Consider the following 25,427-nt stretch of genomic DNA (forward strand, 5'->3'; position numbering starts at 1 on the left):
AAAAATTTTAAAAATCTAGACTTGTAGGTTACTGTTTTCCTGAAAGGACTGCTTTTTTCTTTATTTTTTAAATTAGGATTACTAGTTTGGGTCAGAACATTAGCAGCTAAAGTTAAAGTTGCAGTTCTGCTCTTCTCTGCATGCTCTCTCTCGTATATAGACCACAGCTGGTCAAAACCTTCTGTCAGCTTTTAGATGGAAAATGGTGTTTTGATTAAATGGAAATTCCAACACAAAACCCGCCTAATTTCATCAAAAAATTGAAATTTTGTAAAAATAAATTTAGAAACTCATTTTTCAGTTGCTAAAAACCTGATCAACATCCAGATTTTGGGTTTTTTTGTATTAAAACAATATTTTGTCAGTGGGGTTTTTTTTTGGGGGGGGATATTTCCTGGTCAGCTTTAATATAGATAATAAAATACACATTGAACAATATTTATAGTACTTTTGCTGTATTTACAGAAGTGCAAACCATCAAAAATCAATAGGGTAAGGGAGCTGGACCAAAATTTCCCTCTCAAGTTCACATGGTAGTAGATATCTGCTTTGATATTCCACCTTCCCTGCATGTGTGGAACTCCCCAGATGACAAGATCCATTGACAGGTTTCAGAGTAACAGCCGTGTTAGTCTGTATTCGCAAAAAGAAAAGGAGTACTTGTGGCACCTTAGAGACTAACCAATTTATTTGAGCATGAGCTTTCATGAGCTACAGCTCACTTCATCAGATGCATACCGTGGAAACTGCAGCAGACTTTATATATACACAGAGAATATGAAACAATACCTCCTCCCACCCCACTGTCCTGCTGGTAATAGCTTATCTAAAGTAATCGTCAGGTTAGGCCATTTCCAGCACAAATCCAGGTTTTCTCACCCTCCACCCCCCCACACAAATTCACTCTCCTGCTGGTGATAGCCCATCCAAAGTGACAACTCTTTACACAATGTGCATGATAATGAAGTTAGGCCATTTCCTGCACAAATCCAGGTTCTCTCACTCCCTCACCCCCCTCCAAAAACCCACCCCCATACACACACAGACTCACTCTCCTGCTGGTAATAGCTCGTCCAAACTGACCACTCTCCAAGTTTAAATCCAAGTTAAACCAGAACATCTGGGGGGGGGGGGGGGGGAGGAAAAAACAAGAGGAAATAGGCTACCTTGCATAATGATTTAGCCACTCCCAGTCTCTATTTAAGCCTAAATTAATAGTATCCAATTTGCAAATGAATTCCAATTCAGCAGTTTCTCGCTGGAGTCTGGATTTGAAGTTTTTTTGTTTTAAGATAGCGACCTTCATGTCTGTGATTGCGTGACCAGAGAGATTGAAGTGTTCTCCGACTGGTTTATGAATGTTATAATTCTTGACATCTGATTTGTGTCCATTTATTCTTTTACGTAGAGACTGTTCAGTTTGACCAATGTACATGGCAGAGGGGCATTGCTGGCACATGATGGCATAAATCACATTGGTGGATGTGCAGGTGAACGAGCCTCTGATAGTGTGACTGATGTTATTAGGCCCTGTGATGGTGTCCCCTGAATAGATATGTGGGCACAATTGGCAACGGGCTTTGTTGCAAGGATAAGTTCCTGGGTTAGTGGTTCTGTTGTGTGGTATGTGGTTGTTGGTGAGTATTTGCTTCAGGTTGCGGGGCTGTCTGTAGGCAAGGACTGGCCTGTCTCCCAAGATTTGTGAGAGTGTTGGGTCATCCTTTAGGATAGGTTGTAGATCCTTAATAATTGAGAGGATTTAAAAGGAAAGTATCGCCTTTAGTTTTTGATTGATAAGAAGTAGACACTTTTTAAGGCATGTAATGTACATAGTACCTGAGATGATAGAATAACAGTGTTGCCAACTCTTGTAATTTTACTGAGTCTTGCAATACTTGGCATTAATAAATCCTCAGCTCCTGGACTCAAGTGATTATGCAGAATTTCAGCTTTCATTTAAGAAAAAAATTCTAGCCTTATGGTTGTGAAGAAACATTTGAGTCACATTTTCAAGTTAAGTTAAAAGCTCAGATACCAAAAGACAAAGAAAAAGTACCTACAATTGATATATCTTTTTAAAATTTCATGGATTAAGGACTGTCTCATGATTATTGAATATTTGGGGCTGGCAACACTGGTAGTATTGTGCACTTGCAGAGCAGTCTGCCTCAAAGCACTAGGAAAACATTCACTTCTTAATCCTCACAGCATCCAGTGCAGGAAATGTCATTATCCTGGAGGTTACCAGTGGGGAAGCTTGAGACACGGAGGTTCTGACTTTCGAAAGGCCCCCCAGTGAGTCACTGGCACAATCCTTGCTCAATCCACTTAAACCTGTTCCCTTTCTAAGCACATACTGTAAAGAGCCCTCTCTCACTTCTTTATTACCCTATGTATGTATTATCCTATGTATCAGTCCCCGGCACAAAGTTTTCTATCTTCATTTCTAACAGAGCTCTGTGTTTGGTTGCAGGATTGTTTTTCAATGACTAATGTCTCCTGGTACGGAGGAGCAAGCATCAGAGCCCAGCGCTGGCCTTTGAACAATGTGAATACAAAGTCCCAGCCATTTGTTATCAGCAACCTCACCAAAAATCCCACTGGCTATGGATCTGTCTTAGAAAAATACTTTTTGGGATCAACAGGTAAGAAGAGTTTCCTTGCTGTGATTTCTCATTGCTGCTGACATTAACTAGCAAACCCACAGCTTTGGATGTTGGGAATCCTAATTTAGGATATACTTTTACTGATTGAAGGAGTGTTGTCTTGGACCATTGGCATTCTCCTAATGCGGAACTTGAACCAAAGATCTTGTGACCCAAAGGTGGAAGTGCCATCAACATGTGCCCCTCCATTGATCCACTGGTGTCTATGAGCATTAACAAATTAGCCAAATTGCATGCCTTATCTTTTCTCTTCACACTGTTAATTTGAAGCATTCACTGCTGCAAGAGGTCCCTGTGACTGGATTTTGAAAAGAACTGGATAATTTTATGACACTGATATCTCTATTAGTTATGTACATTCAGAGAATAAAGGATAATCAGATCTCATGCCTCAGGGTAAAAGATGATCTGCAAGATCCCAGTTCCAAAATACAACACTGCACACCTGGTTACGTGTTTACCCCTTCCTCTGAAGCATCAGGTACTGGCAATGCCAAAAGCCAGATATTGGACTACATGGGCCAGTGATCTGCCCTGGCAGAGAAATCTTCTATTTATTCTTTGCAATGCATGCTGACCTGACAATATCATTCACTGAGGGCAACCCAGAGATACAGTACTGGAAAAGCCCTTGGCAGCTAACACTATGTATCGCTGCCGGGCACATGGCATGTGTGTTTAGGTCTTTAGTGGCATCAGTTACTGAAAGTCTCAGATAACTATTTCAGCTGCTACTTTGGCTGCAGAATCCATTGTGGAAATTCTTCTCCTTCCATTCATGCCGAGTGCTAGCAGAACAGATTAAATGGTGCCTCAGGAGGATGTGCATGGAAACTCAGTCATGAGCACAATTCCTTAAACATGCCCCCTGCAGGGCTGAGTCTCCACTGCCCCACACCTTGGGTAGACAGTTACATCTGTGTAGAGCCGGTGTAGAGGTGCTGCCATTCTGATGACAGGGTACGTCTACACTGCAGCTGAAGGTGTAATTTCCAGCTCAAGTAGATATACATGCACTAGTTCTGATTAAGCCAGCACACTAAAAATAGCAGTGTGACTGGGGAGGGAAAAGTGGTGCAATGGGCGAGCTGCCTGAGTTGGTACCTTTGCACAGGTACCAACTCCTCCATGTCTGTCTCTGCCAGCTGACAAGCTACATGCAGTTGGAAGTGTCATTTGAGGACTAGACCTGGAATGCCTGGTGCAGCTGCAGTTACATGCAGCCCTTCTGGCTGGCTTGCAACCATTCTTGGTCCCCCAGCCAATCAGATCCTTCTGCTCTTACTCCTCTGCCTGCCTATTCCTTCCCTCATTATTCCAGCATCCAAGCACGGCCCATGACACTTCCTTTCTCTCCCTGAGGCTGTGATACTAGTCATCTAGCCCTCCTTTATTAACCTCCCCGTCTTCCTCAAACTCCTCCGACAGTCCCCAAGTCTCAAATCTATTGCATTTTTTAAAATTCAGGAATGAAGAGACTTATAAAGTCAAAGGGCTGTATTGTGTCTTTAGGCACAATCATGAGCAAGAGCCTCCTGTGTATGCTACATCTACCTTGTGACTTGGGTCACAATTCCCTTCCTGCTCCTAGAAGGTAGGTAGCCACACAGTGCTGGCTAACAGTATCAGCAAACTACCTCTGCCCAATTCTATATGCTGGCTCAGCTACACTGGCCATGAAGCTGGAGAGAAAGGAGAGCCAAGGCTCCACCCACTCCCCACCCAACTGCTTCAGGAAGGAAGGAAGTAGACAAATAGCAGTGTCTACTCCTATGCACCTGTGACCGGGGTCCTAAGTGAGGAGCCAGCTGCGGTACCTTAGAGACTAACCAATACTCCTTTTCTTTTTGCGAATACAGACTAACACGGCTGTTACTCTGAAACCTGTCAACGCAAAGAAGGGTATTAATAAAATATAAATACGTGTAACTATTCCTTACGCGGTCAGTAACACTGATGATGATCTACACTAACAGTCTATCAACATTGCTGTAATGGCAGGAGCTTTTTAAAGTAACTATTCATACAAAATACATTGCCACTTTTAACATTCTTCCCAACTACTCACAGCAAAGAATCATACGTGCTGAACTTCATACCTCAGACTGCTCATCTAGTCCATGAGGCCCCACCCCTGACCAGCCTCTTCCCACCCCTTCCCCGCCCCCATTCCAACCCCTTCCCCAAAGTCCCTGCCCCAACTCTTCCCCTTCTCTGCCCCTATTCCAACCCCTTCCCCAAATCCCCGCCCCGGCCCCACCTCCTCTCTACCTCCTCCCCTGAGTGCGCGGTGTCCCTGCTCCTCCCCCCTCCCGCATGGAAAGTCCTAAGCACTGCCAAACAGCTGTTTGGCAGCAGAAAGTGCTGGGAAGTAGGAGGAGGAGCGGGAACGTGGCATGCTCAGACGGGGAGAAGGAGGGGAGCTTGGCTGCCGGTGGAGTCAGTGCCTATGGTGGGCCGCAGGAAATAACTCCTCAGGCCGCATGTGGCCCGCAGGCCACGTGTTTGAGACCCCTGCCTTAAAGTGATCCAGCCTCAGGCCCCCATCCAGGTACCAACATCAAATATGATGAAAGTTTCTGTAAATCTTATTTTATTATATAAAAGAACAGGTTCTACCAATCCTAAAGGACTGGACACATTACCTCCCAGGTTAATGAATGTTTCAGATCTTACCCTAATACACGCTACAGCCAATTCTTATTAACTAAACTAAAATATATTAAAAAACAAAAATAGAGGGAGTATGGTTAAAAGATCAATATACATACAGACATGAGTTCAATTCGTTGAGGTTCAGATTCACAGAGATGGTGAGCTTTGTAGATGCAAAGAGTTCCTTCAGACTTCAGTTCATAGGTTATAGTCCAATGTCCAAATCTCATATTTAGGGCATTCCAGCATAACTGGGACCTCAGTCTTGTGACTCAAACTTCCCCTGATGAAGTCTAAGCAGATCTGAGATGACAGAATCAGGACCCAAGGATCTTTTATACAATTTCATGTCTTTTGACAAGTTGGAATTCCTCAGGGAACAAAAGGTAATTATGATGACTTTGAAGGGGGTCCATAGAATTTCAGGGTTGGAAGGGACCTCAGGAGGTCATTTAGTCCAACCCCCCTGCTCAAAGCAGGACCAATTTTTATCCCAGATCTCTAAATGGGCCCCTCAAGGATTGAACTCACAACCATGGGTTTAGGCAGGCCAATGCTCAAGCCACTGAGCTATCCCTCCCTCCATCACTGGTACTTAGCTATAGGAATTAACATAAGGCTATTTGCTTGTTCCTCTGCCATTCACAGCACATTTTAAAGAGAGATGAATACTGAGGTATCCCATGTTTACAATTCATTTACAAGATAGGATGTTCTTTTCACAAACGTTATCTCCCCACATCTTCCCTGGGTTAATTATTTTGCAGGATGTTTAACCCTTTCTAGCCATGCATCATAGCACCCAATCCCAAGGCCTAGGTAGCCAGCCTAGCAGTGTATGGGGTAGTTCCTGTTACCTCCTGGCTCCTGCTCATCTGTGCAGACACATAGTCAAAGTCAGAATCTAATATAATGTATGACTCTGCTGCCAGTTCTGTTTTATCTGAGTCTCATGGTATCTGGTACTTTTCTTGAAGCCCCAACTCCTGGAATCAGGTGATTATATGAGAATCTCAGCTTTCATTTAAAAAAAACGTGTCTAGCCCTCGTGTTTGCAGATAAAACTTGAAACATAACTAGAGGGCAACCTAAGTGCTCCGAAATGAAAAGACAGAACCCCACACACACACTTTGTTTGTAAGGTCATAATTTTTAAGCCAATCGCGTGATTTTAGGGAGCCTGGACTTCTGATTTTTTGGAACCTTCTGGGTTAGCAGTATTGCAAATAGAAGGGTGTGAAATGTATATCATGATTTGAGACCCGTGAGAGTTTGCGTGATGGTTTTTACACATGCACTGCCTTCTGCTTGTTTAACAGAAGTACCCTCAGAATGCTAAATGAGGCAACGAGGGGCTTTCCTTTTGGCAGCATTATGGCAGGATGTCCATACCAGTCAGACAGCATGTGTATTTGCACAAACATTTATGGAGCTGATTAGAAGTCAAAATCTCATGCAGAAACTAGAGGCCTGATCCGGGACCACTGAACTCAATGTTCCTTTTGCCATTGGCTTCAACAGAAGCAGGATCAAGACCTAGATGTAGAAAACCCAATCAGAGCTTGTGTATTGAGAGCTTTGAGTTACAGGCTTCAAAGACTGAGAGGGTCATGTTGGATTTGTAAACTAAACTTTCATGCATGAAATATAAAATCTGTCATGGGAAATGGATTTATGGGTCCCAGCAGCTGAGCAGTGGAATGTTTTAGTGAAATCTAATATGTAACAATGACTTTTTTGGTTTGTGTCTTTGTGGCTTAGGCTGAATAGAATGAGGACAAAAGAAATTGCTTGCCTAGGAATTTTATAGATAATTCACTGCTCAGACAAGAGTTCAAAAGCCTGATATACAACTTTATATAATATAAATGTATCTTCTCCTCCCCCAACAAGGAAAGCTCTGCTCCAATGCAGATTCTTTTTGGGGATGGTGGTTCAGTCAGATTCTGAGTTTTACTGTAGTTATTCTAGCTAGGTTGGAAAAGAAGTGTGGTCTGACAGTTAAGGTACCAAGACTCAGGAGATCTGGGGTCAGATCCTGGCCCTACCACAGGTTCCTTGTCTGATCTTAGGCATGTCACTTAATCTCCCTGTGCATCACTGCCCCAGCTGTAAAATGGGAGACAGTAGTGCTTCCTTTCCCCCCCCACATTTGGTCTCTTCCCTGGAAAGAAGAAACAGATAATGTGTTATTCTGGACATATACACCTAGCACAATGAGGCTCTGATCTCAGTTGGAGGCCTTTGAATTCTGCTGTTCTTCAAATTCTTTACATTTCTTTCACCTTTTACTAATGGCCCTGCTGTGTCATCCAGATTTTTGTTCACCCTCCAGCCCTGTCAAGAAATCAAATAATTTAGGGTGAAAATTTAGTGTGTTTTTTTCCTTGTGGGTTTTTTTGTTTTTTTTTGAAACAAGGAGCTTGCTAAAGCCAATATGAACAGAAATGTTTCTGTGAAATTTAAAAAATGGTTAATGAAAACTTTTAATGTTGAGTCCCCACCCCCATGAATACAAGGGCGGTATCAGAACGCTGAAGGTGGAAGTTTAGCTTCACTTGAGGAGAGGCAACATGGGCCAATGGAGAAGGCATCAAACTGGGTCTTAGGAGACATGGTTTCTATTCCCAGTTGTGAGAACCAAAGCATTAATTTAGGGAGGAATACCTGGGCTCCAAGGTAGATCAGCTCATGCCCTCCAAAGGCTCTCTATGTTTTGGGCCCAGATTACTTACTTAGGGGGGAAATGGCTCTATGTTATTAAAAATAATAAATAATCAAAAAGGTCATATCAATAAGGCTAAACTATGACAGTTTCTATCAAACTCAGCGTTAATCAACTCCATTATCAAATTAAGGTCAACTGAACTAATTAGCAGCAATACTGGCATGAAATCAGTTTAGTCAAATCAGATTAACACAGCAAATAATCAGTTCTTAATCCTAAAGCAGAAGTTCAAGGAGATAACTGTTTGCTTAATTACAAACCAGTCAGAACTTTTACTCTCTGGAATGACACCAATCTTTAGCTGGGTGGATATTTTAGTATAGAAACCAGATTTGTTTACATCTGTGCCGCTGTCTCAAAAGTCAATTAAAGCTTTCCTCCTTGCATACACTGTTAGGTACAGAGGATAACCCAGAGCCGGCGCTAGGCATAAACAGACTGAGCAATTGCTTAGGGCCCCGAGCAGCTCAAGGAGGCTCCTATTTGCTTTATATTATGTGTTGTGTGGCGAGCCCCCCAAAATATTTCTGTTTAGGGTCCTGTAGAAGGGTGGCTACCTTGCTCCTAAAATAGAAAGGGTTAAAAGCAGCCCTGGAGAGGGCTGTGGCTGGGGAAGGCTGATTGGGGAAGCAGCCGCAGCGGGGCCATGCCCCAATCAGGCGTCAGCTGGCCTGTGTAAAAAGGCTGTGAGCCAAGGGCCCAAGGAGTCTCTCTCTAGGCTGGGAGAGAGTAGGGCCAGCCTGGGTACTGAGAGTAGTGCCATGCTGGGGAAGATGCAGGCTGAGTGGGGGCACTCCAGGCTGGCAACTCCCCAGGCTTTGGGGCCTGGCCCAAGGCCCATAGAGGTACTGGGAGGCAGAGGAAGGCAACAGGTCCAAACCCCCTTGCCTATGATGAGTGGCCTTTATACTGCAGTCTGCCCCAGGGAGTGGGGGCTTGGTGATGACTGGTAGTAGCCCAGACTGAGGCAAGGTGGGGATAGTGGGTTGGGGGTTCCCTGGGAAGGGGAGAGGCAGAGTGTGCGGGTACTGCCAGGGGGCAGAACCCCAGAGAAAAGGGCACCGGGGTCTGTGAGGGACACAGGGGCCAGAGCTGGGTGGATCACCGGCCTGAAGAGGGTACTCCAGGCTGGAAAAGTGTTAATTCCCAACAGCCAGTAGGAGGCGCCGCAGGGGTGAGTCCGCTCCTTTACAGGTCTCCACTGGGCTAACACCACCTCTGAGCTAATCTGTTTCCTCTTCTCCCCTCAAATATAAACTTTACCAAGATACTTTAATAAAAGAAAGTTTTACCAACTTTTTCACTGAACAATGACAGTTTTGTTTCTATGAAGACTTTCTGAGAACAAGTAACAAACACATTGTATTATTTTAAGGCAAAGTTTAGGGAATATTCTCTAGTTCCTCCCTCTGTGTCCTTAACAGGATCTACTATACCTATAAGCATCCAACCACGCATGCACACCCTAAAATAGTAAAAAGTAGAGATGTCTCCCAAAAAGGAAAAATAAAATATTTAAAGTGAAAAACAGGTTTGAACTCATCAGCTCTCTGACTTGTGTGGTGTAGGGACCTGTAACTGCAGTTGTGGACCAGACAGTGATTGCTGGCACTCGGCACTTCACTAAGGGGCGTCTTCGGATACAGGAAAAACTAATCAAGGTTAGGAAGATGATGTTATGACTCCCGTTCTTCTGGAAGTGATTAATTTCAGGGTCTGGATGGGCAGGTCAGTCTTCTTGTTCTCATTCTATTCAGCCTAAGCCACAAAGTCTTCTTGAGATGGCTGGTGACCCAAAAGGCACGCAACCCTCTGCATGACCTTGGTCTCAGCTGACTATACTGCTTTATTCCACCACCCAGCTGCTTCGGAGTGGTGAGCAAATCTGGGGTGCAGTACACCCTGGCTATAGATGGCATGGTCCAGTCCCACCACAGTGACCACATTCCAGCCTGTGGATAGTTCAGAGAGTTCCCCTTTAGCCCGCGATTTCTTTCAGATGTCCTTTTGTACAACCACAGACAGAAAGAGGAGGAAATATGAGGCAAGTCTGGGGGATTCCTGAATATTTTTAGAAGCAAACTAAGGGTTCATGCAGGGAGAAGAGAGGCATTTGGGTGGCAGGAAGGAGGAGGAAAGGGGGGGCGTCTGAAATGGGGATGTTCCCTGACTTTAATGCTGCCTCTTGTTGTCTCTAAAGGGGTGACAGTGACAGTTGCACCAGATGTCCCCATCTCCCTCTCAGTGGACAGCAACAGGCACTTCTGTCTGGAGAGCCCTTCCAGCATATCCATGTTCCCCCTACAGTACATGGTGTGCATCAGTCAAAACATCACCTCTGCCCACCAGGAAGTGGGGAGTCAGCTCTCAGAGCAGGAGAGGAGGCTGCCAAACACTGACATATTAGGGTAAGAGAAAAATCTTCCCATTCCAGAAGGCACCAAACAACTATCCAGTGGCAGCAACCCTTGGTCCCTATTAAACTGGGATGGATTTCCACCAGCAATCCAGAGTGAAAAGCTCTGTACCCAGTGCCCTGAGCCATGCAGTCTCCCAGTGAATGTAAAATAAGAAATTTAATGAAAACATTTTCATTTCTTCTGGTGTTCAGTAGTAGCTCCATTAATTGATTGGTTCAAAAGCAAGGATCCAAAAGTCTAGTTCACTGGGGAGGAACATTCCCATTCCTTCTGCAATCAATATCTAAAGTAATGCTCCAAGTGGATCTAGATCATATACTGTTTGGTGGGAAGGGGGTTGTATTCTCCAACCATTTCCTCCTTTTACTCTCTCCTACACCCCCCCTAGACGCACTGTCTTCAGAGACCTTGTGTCATGTATCTTCTGCCCAGCTGTGGGAGGCTAGACATAATAAATATCTGGTAAGATCAAGCAAACCTTTTTTTTTTTTTTTTAATTATCCTGATGCAGGTTGCCAATCTGGAGGCATTACAAAGCAGCAGATTCTGCTGCCAAAATGGAGCGAGGATTAAGGTCTTTCTTCAACAGATTGAAAAGACATCATCTCGGGGAGGGGCTAATTGCTCTCAATGAACATTCCACAATGTTGCTTTCCAATGCGGTATGTGCATTTATGCTGGGTGAGGGCAAACTGACAGACTGCTTAGGAAAGCCCAGAAAAAGGGGTGATGGGGTTCTGCTACTCTAGAGCAGGGAATGGGCCATTTTTTGATGTAGAAACCTGATGCCCCCAGAGATCTACTTTAGGAGATATGGCAGAGAGGGCTTCCTCTTCCAAGAGGTCCCACCCCGAAAGGTAAGAAGTGGTGACCAGTGCATGGTTTGGTCGGTGGGAGAACGTAATGGAATATTTGAACCTTTGAAAAGGTTGTGTGCAGGGGAATGGGAGAGTATCGGAGATGGTTTGGATGTTATCTGAGGCTGTCCCCCTCCATCTCTATGGCAAACAGTAGGGCTGGATAAAAGTTTTCAAATAATTTTTCTCATTGGAAAATTGACTTTGTTCAAAAACAAAAAACCTCATGGTTTTTCTAAATTTTCTCTGGGAAAAAAAATGAAAACTAAAAACTTTCAGCTTTTGGCTTCTTTTTTTCTCCTCTCCCTGCCACCCCCTTTTTCAGTGGCCAAATGGAAAAATGAGAGAGAAGATGGGGGTGAATGGGATAAAATTTTTGCAAAGAAAAAATAATTTTTTTGAACAAACAAAAAAATTATCCTTTCTGAAACCTGAAAAATGAAATTTTTTGAAGTTTTCAAAAATTCTCAAAAATGACCATTTTTGGACTAGCTCTAGTAATTTGCATGTAACGTGATTATAAGCGCATCATTAAAGAGGGGGTATGTACTTTTCTAAATCTAAACTTAAGAATAATACAAGTTGTTTTGCACGTAGGGTACGTCTACACTGCAGTCAGAGGTGTGATCTGCATTCGTGAGAGTATCCCTGAGCTAGCTTTCATTTAGCTCACATGCCTAAAAATAGCAGTGACAATGCGGCAGTGCAGGCTAGGAACACACGTACTTACACGTACTTACCCGCTCTGCCACATCTTCACTTAGCTGTGCTAAGCTAGTATAAAGGCCGGTATATATGTGGGGATGTCTATCCAAACTATAATCACACCTTCGATTGCAGTGTAGGCTTACCTTTAGTGTGCTCCTGAATTGTTTGTGGGTTGTGGTTATTTTTTTTAAGGGATGATGAAGGCTATTTAATTTGAGAGGAAGGATGTTCTTGTGGTTCAGGTACTGAATTGGGACTCGGGAGAGTTGGGTTCAGTTCTCAGCTCTGACATAGACTCCCTGTGTGACTGTGGGCCAGATTTTCAAGAGTTCAGCTCCCATTTTAGGTACCTGAATCAAGTGGCTGGATTGTCAAAACCGCTCAGCTCCCAGGAGTTCTCAATGAGTTAAGTGGTTTAAATGAAAGCTGAGCTCTTTTGAAAATCTGCCCCTTAATCTGTCTTTACTTCAGTTCCAAAACTGTAAAATCAGTCCCTTAGTCTTTCTATCTTGTCTATATTGATTGTAAACTCTTCAGAGCAGAGCTTCTCTCTCATTCAGTGTATGTGCAGCCCTCAGCACAATGGGACCCCCAATCTCAGTTGGAGCATCTACATGATACTGTGATACTGCTACTCATAAAGACTGTACTGTTAACTAATCTGACTTGCCAAGCCTTGCATTCTCTGGCCATCAGTTTCAAGTTACCTTGATGACCTGTGTTCAAAGTATTGACTAATAGTGCACTCTGCTCTTCCTTCCCTCCAGGACCATATGCACTTGCCCATGGCTAGCAGGAAGATGCATGCTCTGAGACACACCAGGGACCCCTCATTAATTAAACCTCTGAAGTTTTCTATAACTCTGTCCCCGTACACAAGCATTAACTCCCAGCTGTTTCTGATGTCTCTGCAAGAGGGCAAAGAAAATTACTGGCTGAGCCTCCAATCAAAATTCGACAGCCACCCGGTACAAGCCTATATTGCTTTTCTGATCCAATCACTTAAATCTAGAGAGTCTGAACTCAGAAGAAGCCAACAGGTATAAGAAACACTTGGCTGGTTAAACACTCTTTCCGCAGTAATAAATAATCAGTGCGGCGCACTATACTAGACGGTGTTTAAATATTAGTGATCCAGTCTCAGACATGTAACATTTAATATAAATAAAGCCATATCTTGGATTTTTTAATAGAATGTGTCACTGAAAAAAATATTACCCACTTTAGTTGTCTGTTAACCAAAATAACTCCTGACTGACACAGATTTGTGTGCTATATTGAAAAGCTAAATTTCTTTTGCTAGAGGCTCAGTTTCATACCAGTACTCTTGTGGCACTGGGGTATGTTACTACAGAGAGTAAATTATGAAATGTTTTAAAATGTGCATTGTAACTGGATTTAAAATCAGGCACAGTTAGGTCAATGTGGGGCCAATTATTAGATAGTCTTATCTATATCTTTTCCTACATTTCCTGTGAAAAGCCCATAAAACTCTTTCCCCCTTTCAGTTCTAAATTAGAAGAGAGTCCATAAGCCCAGTCTTCATAAGCAATCTTACAATAAATGGGCAGTACTCATAACTCAGTACCCAGCTGCAAGCCTACCATGATAAAACCAGGGTATTTGTAGCCAAAGCCAACCTCTCTTGGGCCATCAGGGGTAAAAGCTTGAGTCTCTTCCACTTTAGCTAATGGACTAAGGCCTGAAGCTGGCAGCTGTAGCAATCACTGGCCTCTAACGAGGACCAGCCAGTAGAAGGGGGCAAAGACCCACACTCTCCTACAGTAGATTACAAATGCAATGCAGTATTCCTGGCAAATCTTACAATAATGAACCATTACATGGTGGAGCAATGCAGATCATTTTTTGGTAAGCAAGTAGATTTCAAGCTTCCAGAAGGATATCTTAAATCAAAATAAAATAAATAGTTAAGTATGAATGTGGCGGGTTTTGTACCTCATCCACCCCTTTGATCTAGGGGGAGGCGAGGAGTAACCCCGCCTTTCTGCAGCTACGTCTGTTCTACTACCCCTTCGGCAGTCTGTGTGGTGTGTCTCAATGGCCAGAGTCCCTCTAAACTCTCTCCCCCTAGTGGGATAGTGCAGCCTGGCAGCCAGAATCCATATAGTACACTCCTAGAGCAGTATGGCCCAATGGCCAGAGTCCCTCTAAATCCTCTGAGGCAAGCAAGTGGTCAGGGAATTAAGTCATCTCAAAAAGGGGGGGGCAGCGACCCCCGGTAGGGGAGCCCGGGCCCACCCACCTTCACCACTCCAACCCAGGACCCTGTCGGGGTGGAATGATCCGCCACAGGGTCAGCGGGGAATCCGACTGAAACACGCTGACCTCATAGTGGTGGGAGGTACCACTCCCTTACCTTCCCTGGGCCTCTTCCTACCAGTCCTCCAGTCACCGTAGTCCCTGTAGTGTCAGGGTCTCCAGGGCTCTCAGCACCAGACACTTCCTGGGGTTTTGATAGCTGCAAGCCTCTGGTCCAGGTTCCTGGCTCTTCAGCTCTCCCCGGTAAGGGCTATAATGGCTCCTGGGCTGGCACTTCCACTGAGCCTTCCTCCTCAGCCACCAGCCCTGACTGAACAGCTCTACAGGCTTTTATACCTGACTTCCAGTCGGAGCTTGCCCAGCAGAGCCTCAGGGGCATGGCTCCTCTGCTAGGAGGGAAGGGTTAACTCTCTCAGTCGCAGTGCGGGGCCGGTCCACCCATCACAATGAAAAATACCTCGCGATGCTCTTTTCAATATTTATTCACTGACACACATGTCATAATTTACAAAGGATTTTTTACTGGTAAGCTTGATTTTCAATTAAAGGAATTTTCAGGCTTGCTGCCAATAGCCTGGGGAGAAGTGTAGGCACTTAGGGTTTGATCCAAAGCCTGTTGGAAAGACTCCTCATGACTTCAGGTGGGCACTGGACCAGGCCTTTCACCAGCAATACAGTGCTGCCAGTTCTCGTGTGTCAGCAAGTCATGCTTTCCACAAGTCACTTCAAGGGTTGCCCAACCAGTATACATCCAGAATATTATCTCTAACAATGCCCTATGCCATTGGCTTCAGAAGAAAATAAAAGCTCAGTGCTATCTACTTTAATAATAATGCAAAATAATAACATGGCATATTATATCATGGGAGAGAACATCTTCCTGACCTCACCTAGTGACCAGCTTATGTCCTGGTGCATGGGGACTGAGAGCTTTTACAATTCTATCCTAGCTAGTGTAACGGTAGACGCTCTGGAATTAGTAAGTGTATAATGGTTCAAACCCAGCCTCATAATACCCTTGCTGTATCACAGACTCCTCTGCTTACCAAGTGGAAAGGGCAATTTTCTGTCCGGCTGAATGTGACCAATGATGCTGCAAGAAACTGGTACATGGACAGGGTGAGCCTCTTGTGGCAGAGACTGGGAGCGCAGTATGTGACTTTTGAAGGTGCTGAAGGAAACACATTTGCGGAACAGACAGTCCAGCCACCCAAAGAACTGGAAGGGGATAAATACATTGGCATTTTTGCTCTTATGGCAGCTACGCTGGGAAATTCGACAATAATTAGTGCCGTCACAAGGTGAGTCTCAGGAAAAGCGCTCGAAAGGTGAAATGAAAACAGACATCTAAAGCCTCCAATTGGTCCTGTTTCAGTGCAAGCAGGATAGCTGGGCTAGGGTCCAAACAGCCAAGGAAGAGGGTGAACTGTACGGGAGCCCTGTTTTAACCCTGCGTGGGAACTTGGGTGGGCATTGTGGAATGAGAGATTCTGCATGTGGCACAATTTAAAGCACACAGGGTAACTCATCTTCATGCCCCTTATTTGAAATTGGCTTCAGTGGAGGAGAGCAGTGGTTAGTTTATCTCCCACTGAACAAACAGACCAGCTAATGGCAGCTGCCAGTTCTGCTATGCAAGCAAGCAGAGAGTGCATCCACATTTGTACTGTAGGAGGTATGATTCCAGCTCACGTAGGCATACCCGTGCTGGCGCTACTCGAATCAGCACCTAGAAATAGCAGCAGCATGTGTGGCAGCTCGGGCTAGGTGCCCCATTATGTACCCGGAGGTCAGGTGGGATTGTACTCAGGGCAGATAGCCCAAGCAGCTGCCTGTGCCCCCAGGGACACACTGCTATTTTTAGACACTAGCTCAAGCAGAGCTAGTGCTGGTACGTCTATCCAAGCTGGGAGTCACACCTCCCAGCTCAGATGTAGCCATGCCCAGATCCTCAAAGGCATCTAGATGCTGAATTACCATTGATTTCAAATACCTTTGAGGATCTGGGCCATAATGGCAGTTTGCTCCTCCCAGCCTGCAGCCACACCATTATTGTGGGATGCATTAACCCTGCCAATCTGAAAGCACCACTCCTGAAACTTGTCACTGGAAAGAAAATGCACACACTGCAGGGATGGATTCAGCCCCAGTAGGGACAAGGAAGTGGTTGGATGATTGGGTCTACTGCCCCATGTGCCTTGTTACCCTGTCAATTAACCCATTACCCAAGCAAGCTATAATTTGCTGATCTTCTGGTTGGGGGGCTCATAGAACTAAACTGCAGAGTCTACTGGAAAGATTCTTGCCAAAGACCATTCGACTTTGGTTCGGCTCTTGCTGATTTCAGTTCCTTTGCTGAAAAGTGCAAAACAGAATTAAATGTATATGTTTATTTTATTCCAAAACTCAAAAAAAAAAAAAATTGAAAATGGCTTTTTTCCCCACAGAAAAAATCAGGAGTTTTTTTTATTAATTCCCTGCTTTTTATTTTATTTTATTTTGGTAGGAAAATGTTTCAGCTAGAAAATTGTGATCAAATCTACACATACCGTTTTGCAGGCACATAAATGAGGAACTATGCAAAATGGGGCTGGCCAATAAATTTCTGCTGCAGCTTCTAGAATCCAGGGACACATCATTGTTTCCCAAAGAGAAAATCCAGCCCAATTAGTATTATGAGAGCAAACAGGCTGAGGCTCCATCTCTCTCTCTTTCTTAGTGATAAATGGTGTTAATTTTAAATGGCCATAAAGAATGATAGACTGTTCTGATACAGTTGCAAGTCTGCTCTGATACTCTTGCAAGTCTCTTGAAATGACCCAACTGGAGGGCTTGTCCTGCAGCGTGAGTGTGTGAGGAGGCTTTTTCTTTCCCTTCCTATGACTGGGGGTTTTTTTTGTCGTTTTTCAGTGTGTGTTATGTTTATAGGATCACACACATATCCAAGGTCTTGGCCACTTATGGTAATCCAAGCTCCCACAGCACCTTTTGCAAAGCAGGGGCATTAACTCCAGTGTTTTAGCCAAAGTCCAGTCTGAGCAGTTATTTTGCCACCTAATTATCACCTGTAGTTTCAAATGGATACAGTCTTCTTCGCTTTCTCTCCTGTAATTTTGCTGTACACTACCACAGCTGCCATATTCCACACCAGAAGTGGGTGTATTTCAGTGGCAGGGACAGAGATCAGTGGTTAATTTGTGCCAGGGCTTGCCAGGCTGAGACCTGGCACCTCTAGGCTTGGCAGTTCATAGCCCCGGCACCTCTGGGCTTGCCACATAAATTATTAAAGTAAATCATTGATTGATCCCTGGCACCTCTTTCATTATGAATTAAGAAAAGGAGGACTAGTGGCACCTTAGAGACAAACCAATTTATTTGAGCATAAGCTTTCCTGAGCTACAGCTCACTTCATCGGATGCAACTGAATTAAGCCCTGCAGTGATCTTTACATATCACACAGCAGACCTAATTAGTCAGTTAATGTTTGCAACACACTTTGAGATTAAAGGCACTATGGCAGTGGAGAGCTTTGTTGTTTTTACGTTGGGATCTCTTGTATTTACCAGATGGCGAAGGGATACAAATTATTTGGGAAATAAATATTTTCAAGCTTCTTATGAGGCTTTTACAGGAAACTGGAAACAAAGATCATTTTAAACAGTTCATTTAAAAGAAGAAAAGGCTGTAACTCTCCTTGGGAATGCCTAGTTCAAAGACATTTCTAAATCGGCTGTGGGACTGACAGTGATTCAGAAAGACGGTGCCGTCTGTGACGATTCAGAAGAGTGTCAGGTATCACCTAGGAAATGAAAGCAGTAGGGTGGCAAGCTGTTCCTACAAGCTGGTCATCTGTTGATGCAGATTTGCTCAGCCACTTGTAATTAGTAGCTCTCAGATACCAGAACTGCTCCATAAACCATTGCATCAAATCCCATGTCACCTCTGAGAAAGCATCACCAGAAAGTATTTTTGGGAGCACCTGTGGACCAATCAGTCTGTTATTAGTAGTACTGTTGATCATTGTTTATGGTGCTATTTATATTCATGGCATATCTTTAGATACCTAAAAGACACTATCACTGCCTTGAAGATCTTGTAATCAAAATTACCCAGTTGGGCCTGGGTCACAGTGTGATAAAGGTTAAGAACCCCCTAGTTAACGGTGTTCTACTAAAATCAAAGGTCACCACTTCAGAGCCCTAAGAGCATTTAGGCACAAATCCTGAAGTTTTTCCCTAATCCTTGCTTGCACATAATTCCTGTTGACTTCACAGAGAGTTTTGCTGGAGTAAAGTCTGCAGGATCTGGCCGTGACTGCACATCCAGAAAAGCAACACCCAAACTATCTTATGGACCTATACCAGAGGCAATATGCTATCAGAAGCCTTGTGACCCCTGAGTGTGCATTGAGGGCCCAACCTAATTCCCAATGAAGTCAATGGAAGGGCTCCCAGTGACTTCAATGGGCATTGGGTCAGACCTTGAGTAATGGCACATAGAGCAATAAGAAAACCGTGAGGAAGGGTTTGCTGAGTACTGTAAGGATAGGTGTTATGGCATTATTACAGTAGTGACACTGCTAATGACTGTTCTGGAAATGTCCAAATGTTTCTAGGAGCTGGAGCAGTCTGAATCTGATGCTCATGCAGTTTATAAAAGTGTTGTACCTTCTCTCTAGCCAGTCTAACTCCTGTGTGCTTGCTAAATACTATGTGGTGTCAGGAGATACATAAAAGCAAAATTGGAGGACTGACTTCCTCTGACCCCATTGGAATTGCAAGGAATCCTCACAAGAAAATGGTGTCAGCATATAAACACTTTGATGTTTTTCTCATACTGATGGAGATCTCAGAGAAAGCAACTAAAATGCCAGCCATGATGTTTCTCTGCATGTCAGGATCAGCAGTATTGCAAACGTCTGATGCTTTTACATGGAAGGAGGGACTAGAAGACATAAAGAGGATTTGGCATAGATGATGTATACAGATACTAGGAAAACCTTTCTAACTGTAAGGATAGCTAAGCACTGGAACAGGTTACCCACAACAGTTGTGGAATCTTTGCCACTGGATGTTTTAAAGAATGGGTTAGACAAACATTGTCAGGGATGGACTAGGTCTACTTAATGTTGCCTCAGCACAGAGGGAAGGACTAGATGACCTTGTGAAGTCCCTTCCAGCCCTACATGTCTATGATTTTAGAATTACTTAAACCTAGAAAAATATTACATCTGAGAGACATTCAGTTTTTAAAAATTCATAGTCAAGGGCAATATGAGTCAGTTAATTTATAAGTGACTAACTCGGTGATTAAAGCTCAAACTTGAATTTGGGGAATAATGTGACTCTTAATAATCAAGAGGCATGTATATGGCATACAAAATGACCAAGTGAGGCAAACTTGTGGAAAAGATGATTTAACCCACATTTTAGACATGTTGTTGGGCCAATGAGTGAAATGTAGATTTTGGCTTTTGATGATCTGGCACAGATAAGCAAGTAGTCCAGTCTCGTCATGTTAAAGAGACAAAACTAGAAATGAAGGAAATCAAAATCAAAATCTCTCTCCATTAGATGTGGTCAAGAACATTAGCCAAGGAATTACCCGGCATTTGGTCAAATATGGTATGAAAGCAATGAAAAAATAATTTTTCAAGGCTATGTCAAAAACTGTAGTTAAACTCAAGAGTGTCTCTGTTTTGGCAAACACTTCTACAATTCAGATCTCTTTGTTGGTAGTATCTGGAGAATTTACTGCTGCAGACTAACAAATACAGCTAAGCATTAATGATAGAACTGTAGCCTTTTAACCTAGACACTGGAGTACAATGTAGTGTTATTCCATTAAATATCTAATACTGTAGGTAAGGAAAGGATACAGAAAATTAAAGTAAAGCTTGTTTCATATTCAGGTCAGAAAATACTGGTATAAAGGCAAATAACTATTACAATTTGCTTTAGAAACCAGTAAAAAATAATATCTTTTCGAACAGTTAAATGCAGATGGTATCATCTGTTGAAGACTAAAAACCTATCTACCCACAAAATTAGTTTAAAATATGTTTGCTGAAAACACCATAAAATTGCATACAGAGAGTGTAGGCTGTATTTGGAGAGACTTCTCAAATGACCTCAAAGACTCAGGGTATCTGAAAGAAAAATTCCAGTTAAGAGAAACAAGTCAATTTACTCTAGTGGTCCAATTATGAAGGGAAAAAATTTGTGCTTATAGATACCGACAAGGGTAATTTTAACTGTATGGAAAAAACAGTAATTACTGAAAATTTAGATCAACTTACAGACAGATCTAACTCTAGACATGTAAACTGAAAGCCAAATGAATTAAGAATATGTATCAATCCATGTGGTTTAAATAAAGTCAGAAAATGTGAACTGTATATGACTAAAACTTGAAGAATTGGGGGCCTAACACTTTGTACCAAAAATATTCTCAGTGTTAGATGAAGAACCTGCATTGTGTCAAGTTCTAAATTAGTGACTTTTCAGACACTGTTTGGGTGTTTTAAGGTGTGCCTTTAATTGTTAATTGTGTTCCAGAGCATATCAAACAGTGTAAAGACTTGTGAGGAGTTCTAAGGGTGAAAGTCATAATGGATGAAATTCTGATTTGGGCTAGAGACCTCAAAGAACACAATGAAAGACTTCACTGATTTTGGCAGACAGCAAGGGAGAGGCACCTAACCATGAATTTAACTTCTATTAGACCAGTTGTTGATTTTTATCTGTATTGTGCACTCGAAGAGTAGCCTGTTGCATTTGACTTATGATACCTAAACATGGCAGAAAGAAATGACTTCTAGATTGAAAAGAAGGTGTTTGTGTTTGTCTTACATTATGTACGTACCCACGCCCGAAAAGAGCCATTAATAAACTGGTTGAAGACTGCTTGGAAATGTATTTAGATTTAATCTTCAGCACAACCTAGATCCCAATTTGTGATGCTGAAGTTGGAGAGAATTATTCCATACTTGAAATAAAAATTGAACAAAGACTTGCCCCAGCTGATACCAATAGCAGGGCAGTAAACACAGTAATACCACCAGACAATAATGTAGATAAATATGAAATTCATGAAGTGAAACCTATGTCTATTATAACCTCAAAAATAACAGAATTCCTAACTGGAACATGAAGTTACCCAGCTTTACATGAAATGAAACTAAGAGTTTTGCAAGGACAGCACAATGAAAGAGCAGAGTTAGAAATAAACCTAGCCATTTCAGGACAAAAGCAGGGAGGACAACGTTTTGCTAAAGCCAGACAGATTAATTGTTCCAACATCACCATACAAATAAACTCTTGCTAAAATACACTGAAGTCATCTAGGTACTGAAAAATGTAAGCAAATGGCAAAAGGTGTCTTGTTCTAGAAGGGATGAGCATTCCGAGTATGTCTACACTAGCACTGGAGGTGTAATTTCCAGTTTAGGTAGACACACAAACAGCAGTGTATCTGTGGCTGCAAAGGTGGCAGGACGGGCTAACTACCCCAAGCTCTACCTAGGGGTTCAGACTATCTGTTCTAGCTCCAGCATGCGCACACCCTCAGTTGACAGATGTCACAGCACAGGGCGAGGCAGGCAATGCTTTCTGAAAGAGTGGAGGCAACCTGGCTTACTAAACATTACATGTGTTTTTCTGGTTTGCTGTTCATCTGCCCTTGTTGCTCCTAGATCTAACCACCTGCCACTCTTCATTCAAATGACCCCGCTCCAGTCGGACTGGAGCTATGCTGGTTTGAAGGGAATTATACCTTCTGTGCTTCACTACAGTCTTCTTGGCTACAACTTCTTCATTCCGGATGCTGTAGGTAATATATTTTTGTGATCTGTTCGTATCCCCGACCATTCTGCATGAATTTTGTAAGGTTGAAGCATTGCCTCTTGCTACAGCAGGAAGAATGCATGTGGTCTGTTAGCTCCATCAGCAAGCTGCTAAAAACCATAGAAAGCTATATTAAGACACAGCCTTGGGGGAGGGGGGGTTTGGTATCCTATTCTATGCCACATCAAGTTTATTTGATTTATTAACCAGGGAATTTAAAGAAAGGTTTTTATCAAATTAAATATGATTCTAGGTTCCCTGGGATTAGATTTCAGAGAACTCCTTAATTTTGTACCAAGGGCAATTTAACTGGGTCCAGCTCATTGAAAATATGCCAGGAGCCTGAGGACTGCATGTAAATTTGTATAAACTGGCATAGATTGCATCCACTTTCGTCTCTTGGGTAGACTGTGAACTGGCCATGTGGCATAGTGGGAGCCCAAGGAACTGTGCACCAGCTCCTTGAGGTATTGAGCCAGAGCCTCACCTGGTGTAAGTTAGCATAACCCCACTGCATTCAATGAAGCCTGTCTTATGAAAAAAGAAAAGGAGTACTTGTGGCACCTTAGAGACTAACCAATTTATGTGCCACAAGTACTCCTTTTCTTTTTGCGAATACAGACTAACACGGCTGTTACTCTGAAACCTGTCTTATGAAAGGAGACTCAAAGAGCTTGGCTTGTTTAGCCTAACCAAAAGAAGGCTGAGGGGAGATATGATTGCTCTCTATAAATATATCACAGGGATAAATACCAGGCAGGGACAGGAATTATTTAAGCTCAGTACCAATGTGGACACAAGAACAAATGGATACAAACTGGCCATTGGGAAGTTTAGACTTGAAATTAGATGAAGGTTTCTAACCACCAGAGGAGTGAAGTTCTGGAAAAGACGTCCAAGGGAAGCAGTGGGGGCAAAAGACATATCTGGCTTCAAGACTAAACTTGATAAATTTATGGAGGGGATGGTATGATGGGATAGCCTAATTTTGGCAATTAATTGATCTTTGACTATTAACAGTAAAGATGCCCAATGGCCTGTGAAGGGACACTAGATAGGGTGGGATCTGAGTTACTACAGAGAATTCTTTCCTGGGTGTCTGGCTGGTGAGTCTTGCCCACATGCTCAGGGTTCAGCTGATCGCCATATTTGGGGTCGGGAAGGAATTTTCCTCCAGGGCAGATTGGCAGAGACCTTGGGGTTTTTCGCCTTCCTCTGCAGCGTGGGGCACGGGTCACTTGCTGGAGGATTCTCTGCACTTTGAAGTCTTTAAACCATGATTTGAGGACTTCAATAGCTCTGACATAGGTGAGAGGTTTATTGCAGGAGTGGGTGGGTGAGATTCTGTGGCCTGCGTTGTGCAGGAGGTCAGACTAGATGATCATAATGGTCCCTTCTGACCTTAAAGTCTATGAGTCTATGAAGCTATGCTGACTCACATCAGCTCAGAGTCTGGTCCCTTGTGTCTGAGGCAAGGGTGATACCTCTGGGAGCAATGGGGAAGCACGTACAGCAGCACCATCCACATCCTTTTCTCAGAGCGGGGCATATGCTCACCCCAGTCTGCCTCTCACAGGAGTTTCTCTGCAATGCTATTGGTGCTAGAGTCTCCTGGACCAGGGATGCAAGATTGTGCCTGCACAGAGGTTTCTTGCAAGTTTCTTGTGTATGTTGGCAGGGCCGTCCTATGATTTATGGGGCCCTAGGCAGTATTATTAAACTGGTGCCCCTATGCTCCCTTGAAGGCTGTCCTCAGCTGGTGCCACTGACCCCAGTGTGTCAAGAGGGCACAGACCCCCAGGACCTCCCACCACCATTGCTGACACACACTGAGCTTCGTACGCAGCAGACGCTGCAGCAGTGACTTATGGCAGGCTTCACGCTGTCACATGGAGGCTGCATCTTGCCAGAGCCCACGGCCCTCCTGCAGCCCCTTGCCACTCCTGGCTCACCACAGACATTTTGACCGAGCAGTACCAAGCAGTAATAACAACGACAATGATACAACTGTGTGTGTACGTGTGTGTGTGTGGGTGAGACAATCAGTATTGGAGGACTGTGACTCGTGAGAGGCAGAGTGTATGTGGGTGTGAGAGCCAGTCTGTGTGTGAGGGAGACAGTGTGTGTGTTAGGGAAGTGTGAGAGACAGTGAGTGCACTGTCACTTTAAGTCCCCTCCCTCGCTGCCTCCCCCCCACCCCATGTGGAAGTTTCGCTCCTCCTGTCCTGGCCCCGGCCTGTGAGGGGCGCAGGCAGGCTGGGTCCAGGGAAGGACTCCACTCCGGGCGGTGGTGGGCCAGGCCGCCACGCCACTCTGGGCTCCCCAGGGCTGGGGCGGCAGAGCCAGAGGCTGGAGCCCTCAGCCAGCCAGCTGAGGAGGGAGGGAGGGAAGGAGGAGCTGGGGTCGGGGAGAAGCCCCCTGGCCCAGCAAGGGGGAGGAGCCAGAGAGGAGAGGATGCCAGTGAGCGTGGTGCCCCGAATTTTCCGGTGCCCTCCGTATGCCTAGGGACGGCCCTGTGTGTTGGGACCTGCCAAGGGCTGTACCAAGAGGGCCTACAGAGTCTGTATCTTAGAGCTCTACGGGCTGCATAGCTACCTGGTAGTTACGCTTTTGCCATCACCTGCCCCAGGCCATCTCCCCACTCAGAGGGTAAGAACAATGGTGGTCTCTATGAATTTCTGCTGCCACTTTAAAATGGTTGAGCTGAAGTCTGCATTCGAGTCCAGCACACTCGAGTCAGGTCTGAGAAGGAGGATCCCTTATGAAAGGCCTAATGGAGAGTAGCTGTACAATCCATGGGTGCCATTTTCTATACTTAGGGCTCTGCTCCTCATTAGTAATTTGGTGCCAAGCTCCCACTGACCACAGCCTTACAAACGGCTGCTCCCAACGCCCTCGGATTATTTTTGACCTGCCGCTCCCCACCGCCCCTTGACCAGCCAGTATTTTCATGGTGACACTTATCAGCACTGGGAGTTCAACCATTGCTGCAAACTCTACTTACATGAAGGCAGCATCGTTTGCACTGGGTGCAGTTTACCCCAGTGTGAAGCCCTTATTCCAGCCCAGTTATGGAGTTGCTCAACATCTCCCCCTGCTGATTTGGGCTCAGTAGTCCAAGTACAAAGCCACAGCACAGTTTGCTAAAGTACCTAGGTCTCCTGAGGGAAAGGAACTTCCTCTTCCTCCATTGCAACCTACAAAATGATCCAACTGATGTAGCTCTGGATCATTCATAGAGGATCCTTGCATAGAGAAACCATTGCTAA

The 25,427-nt window shown here is 44.1% G+C and overlaps 1 protein-coding gene across 1 annotated transcript in view; it reads left to right on the top strand.

Annotated features, from left to right (window-relative positions):
• Positions 1-25,427, top strand: part of LOC144265686 (SITS-binding protein-like) — a 66,018-nt gene that overhangs the window by 10,981 nt on the left and 29,610 nt on the right. Inside the window, exons 3-8 of the mRNA XM_077818529.1 lie at positions 2,474-2,645; positions 10,250-10,457; positions 10,981-11,131; positions 12,802-13,002; positions 15,347-15,615; positions 22,008-22,144. Of these exons, the coding sequence (XP_077674655.1) occupies positions 2,474-2,645; positions 10,250-10,457; positions 10,981-11,131; positions 12,802-13,002; positions 15,347-15,615; positions 22,008-22,144 (1,138 nt within the window). The remainder of the gene's footprint in view (positions 1-2,473; positions 2,646-10,249; positions 10,458-10,980; positions 11,132-12,801; positions 13,003-15,346; positions 15,616-22,007; positions 22,145-25,427) is intronic.

The sequence above is a fragment of the Eretmochelys imbricata genome, chromosome 6 (genome assembly GCF_965152235.1).
Source record: "Eretmochelys imbricata isolate rEreImb1 chromosome 6, rEreImb1.hap1, whole genome shotgun sequence".
Taxonomy (NCBI): Eukaryota; Metazoa; Chordata; order Testudines; family Cheloniidae; genus Eretmochelys; species Eretmochelys imbricata.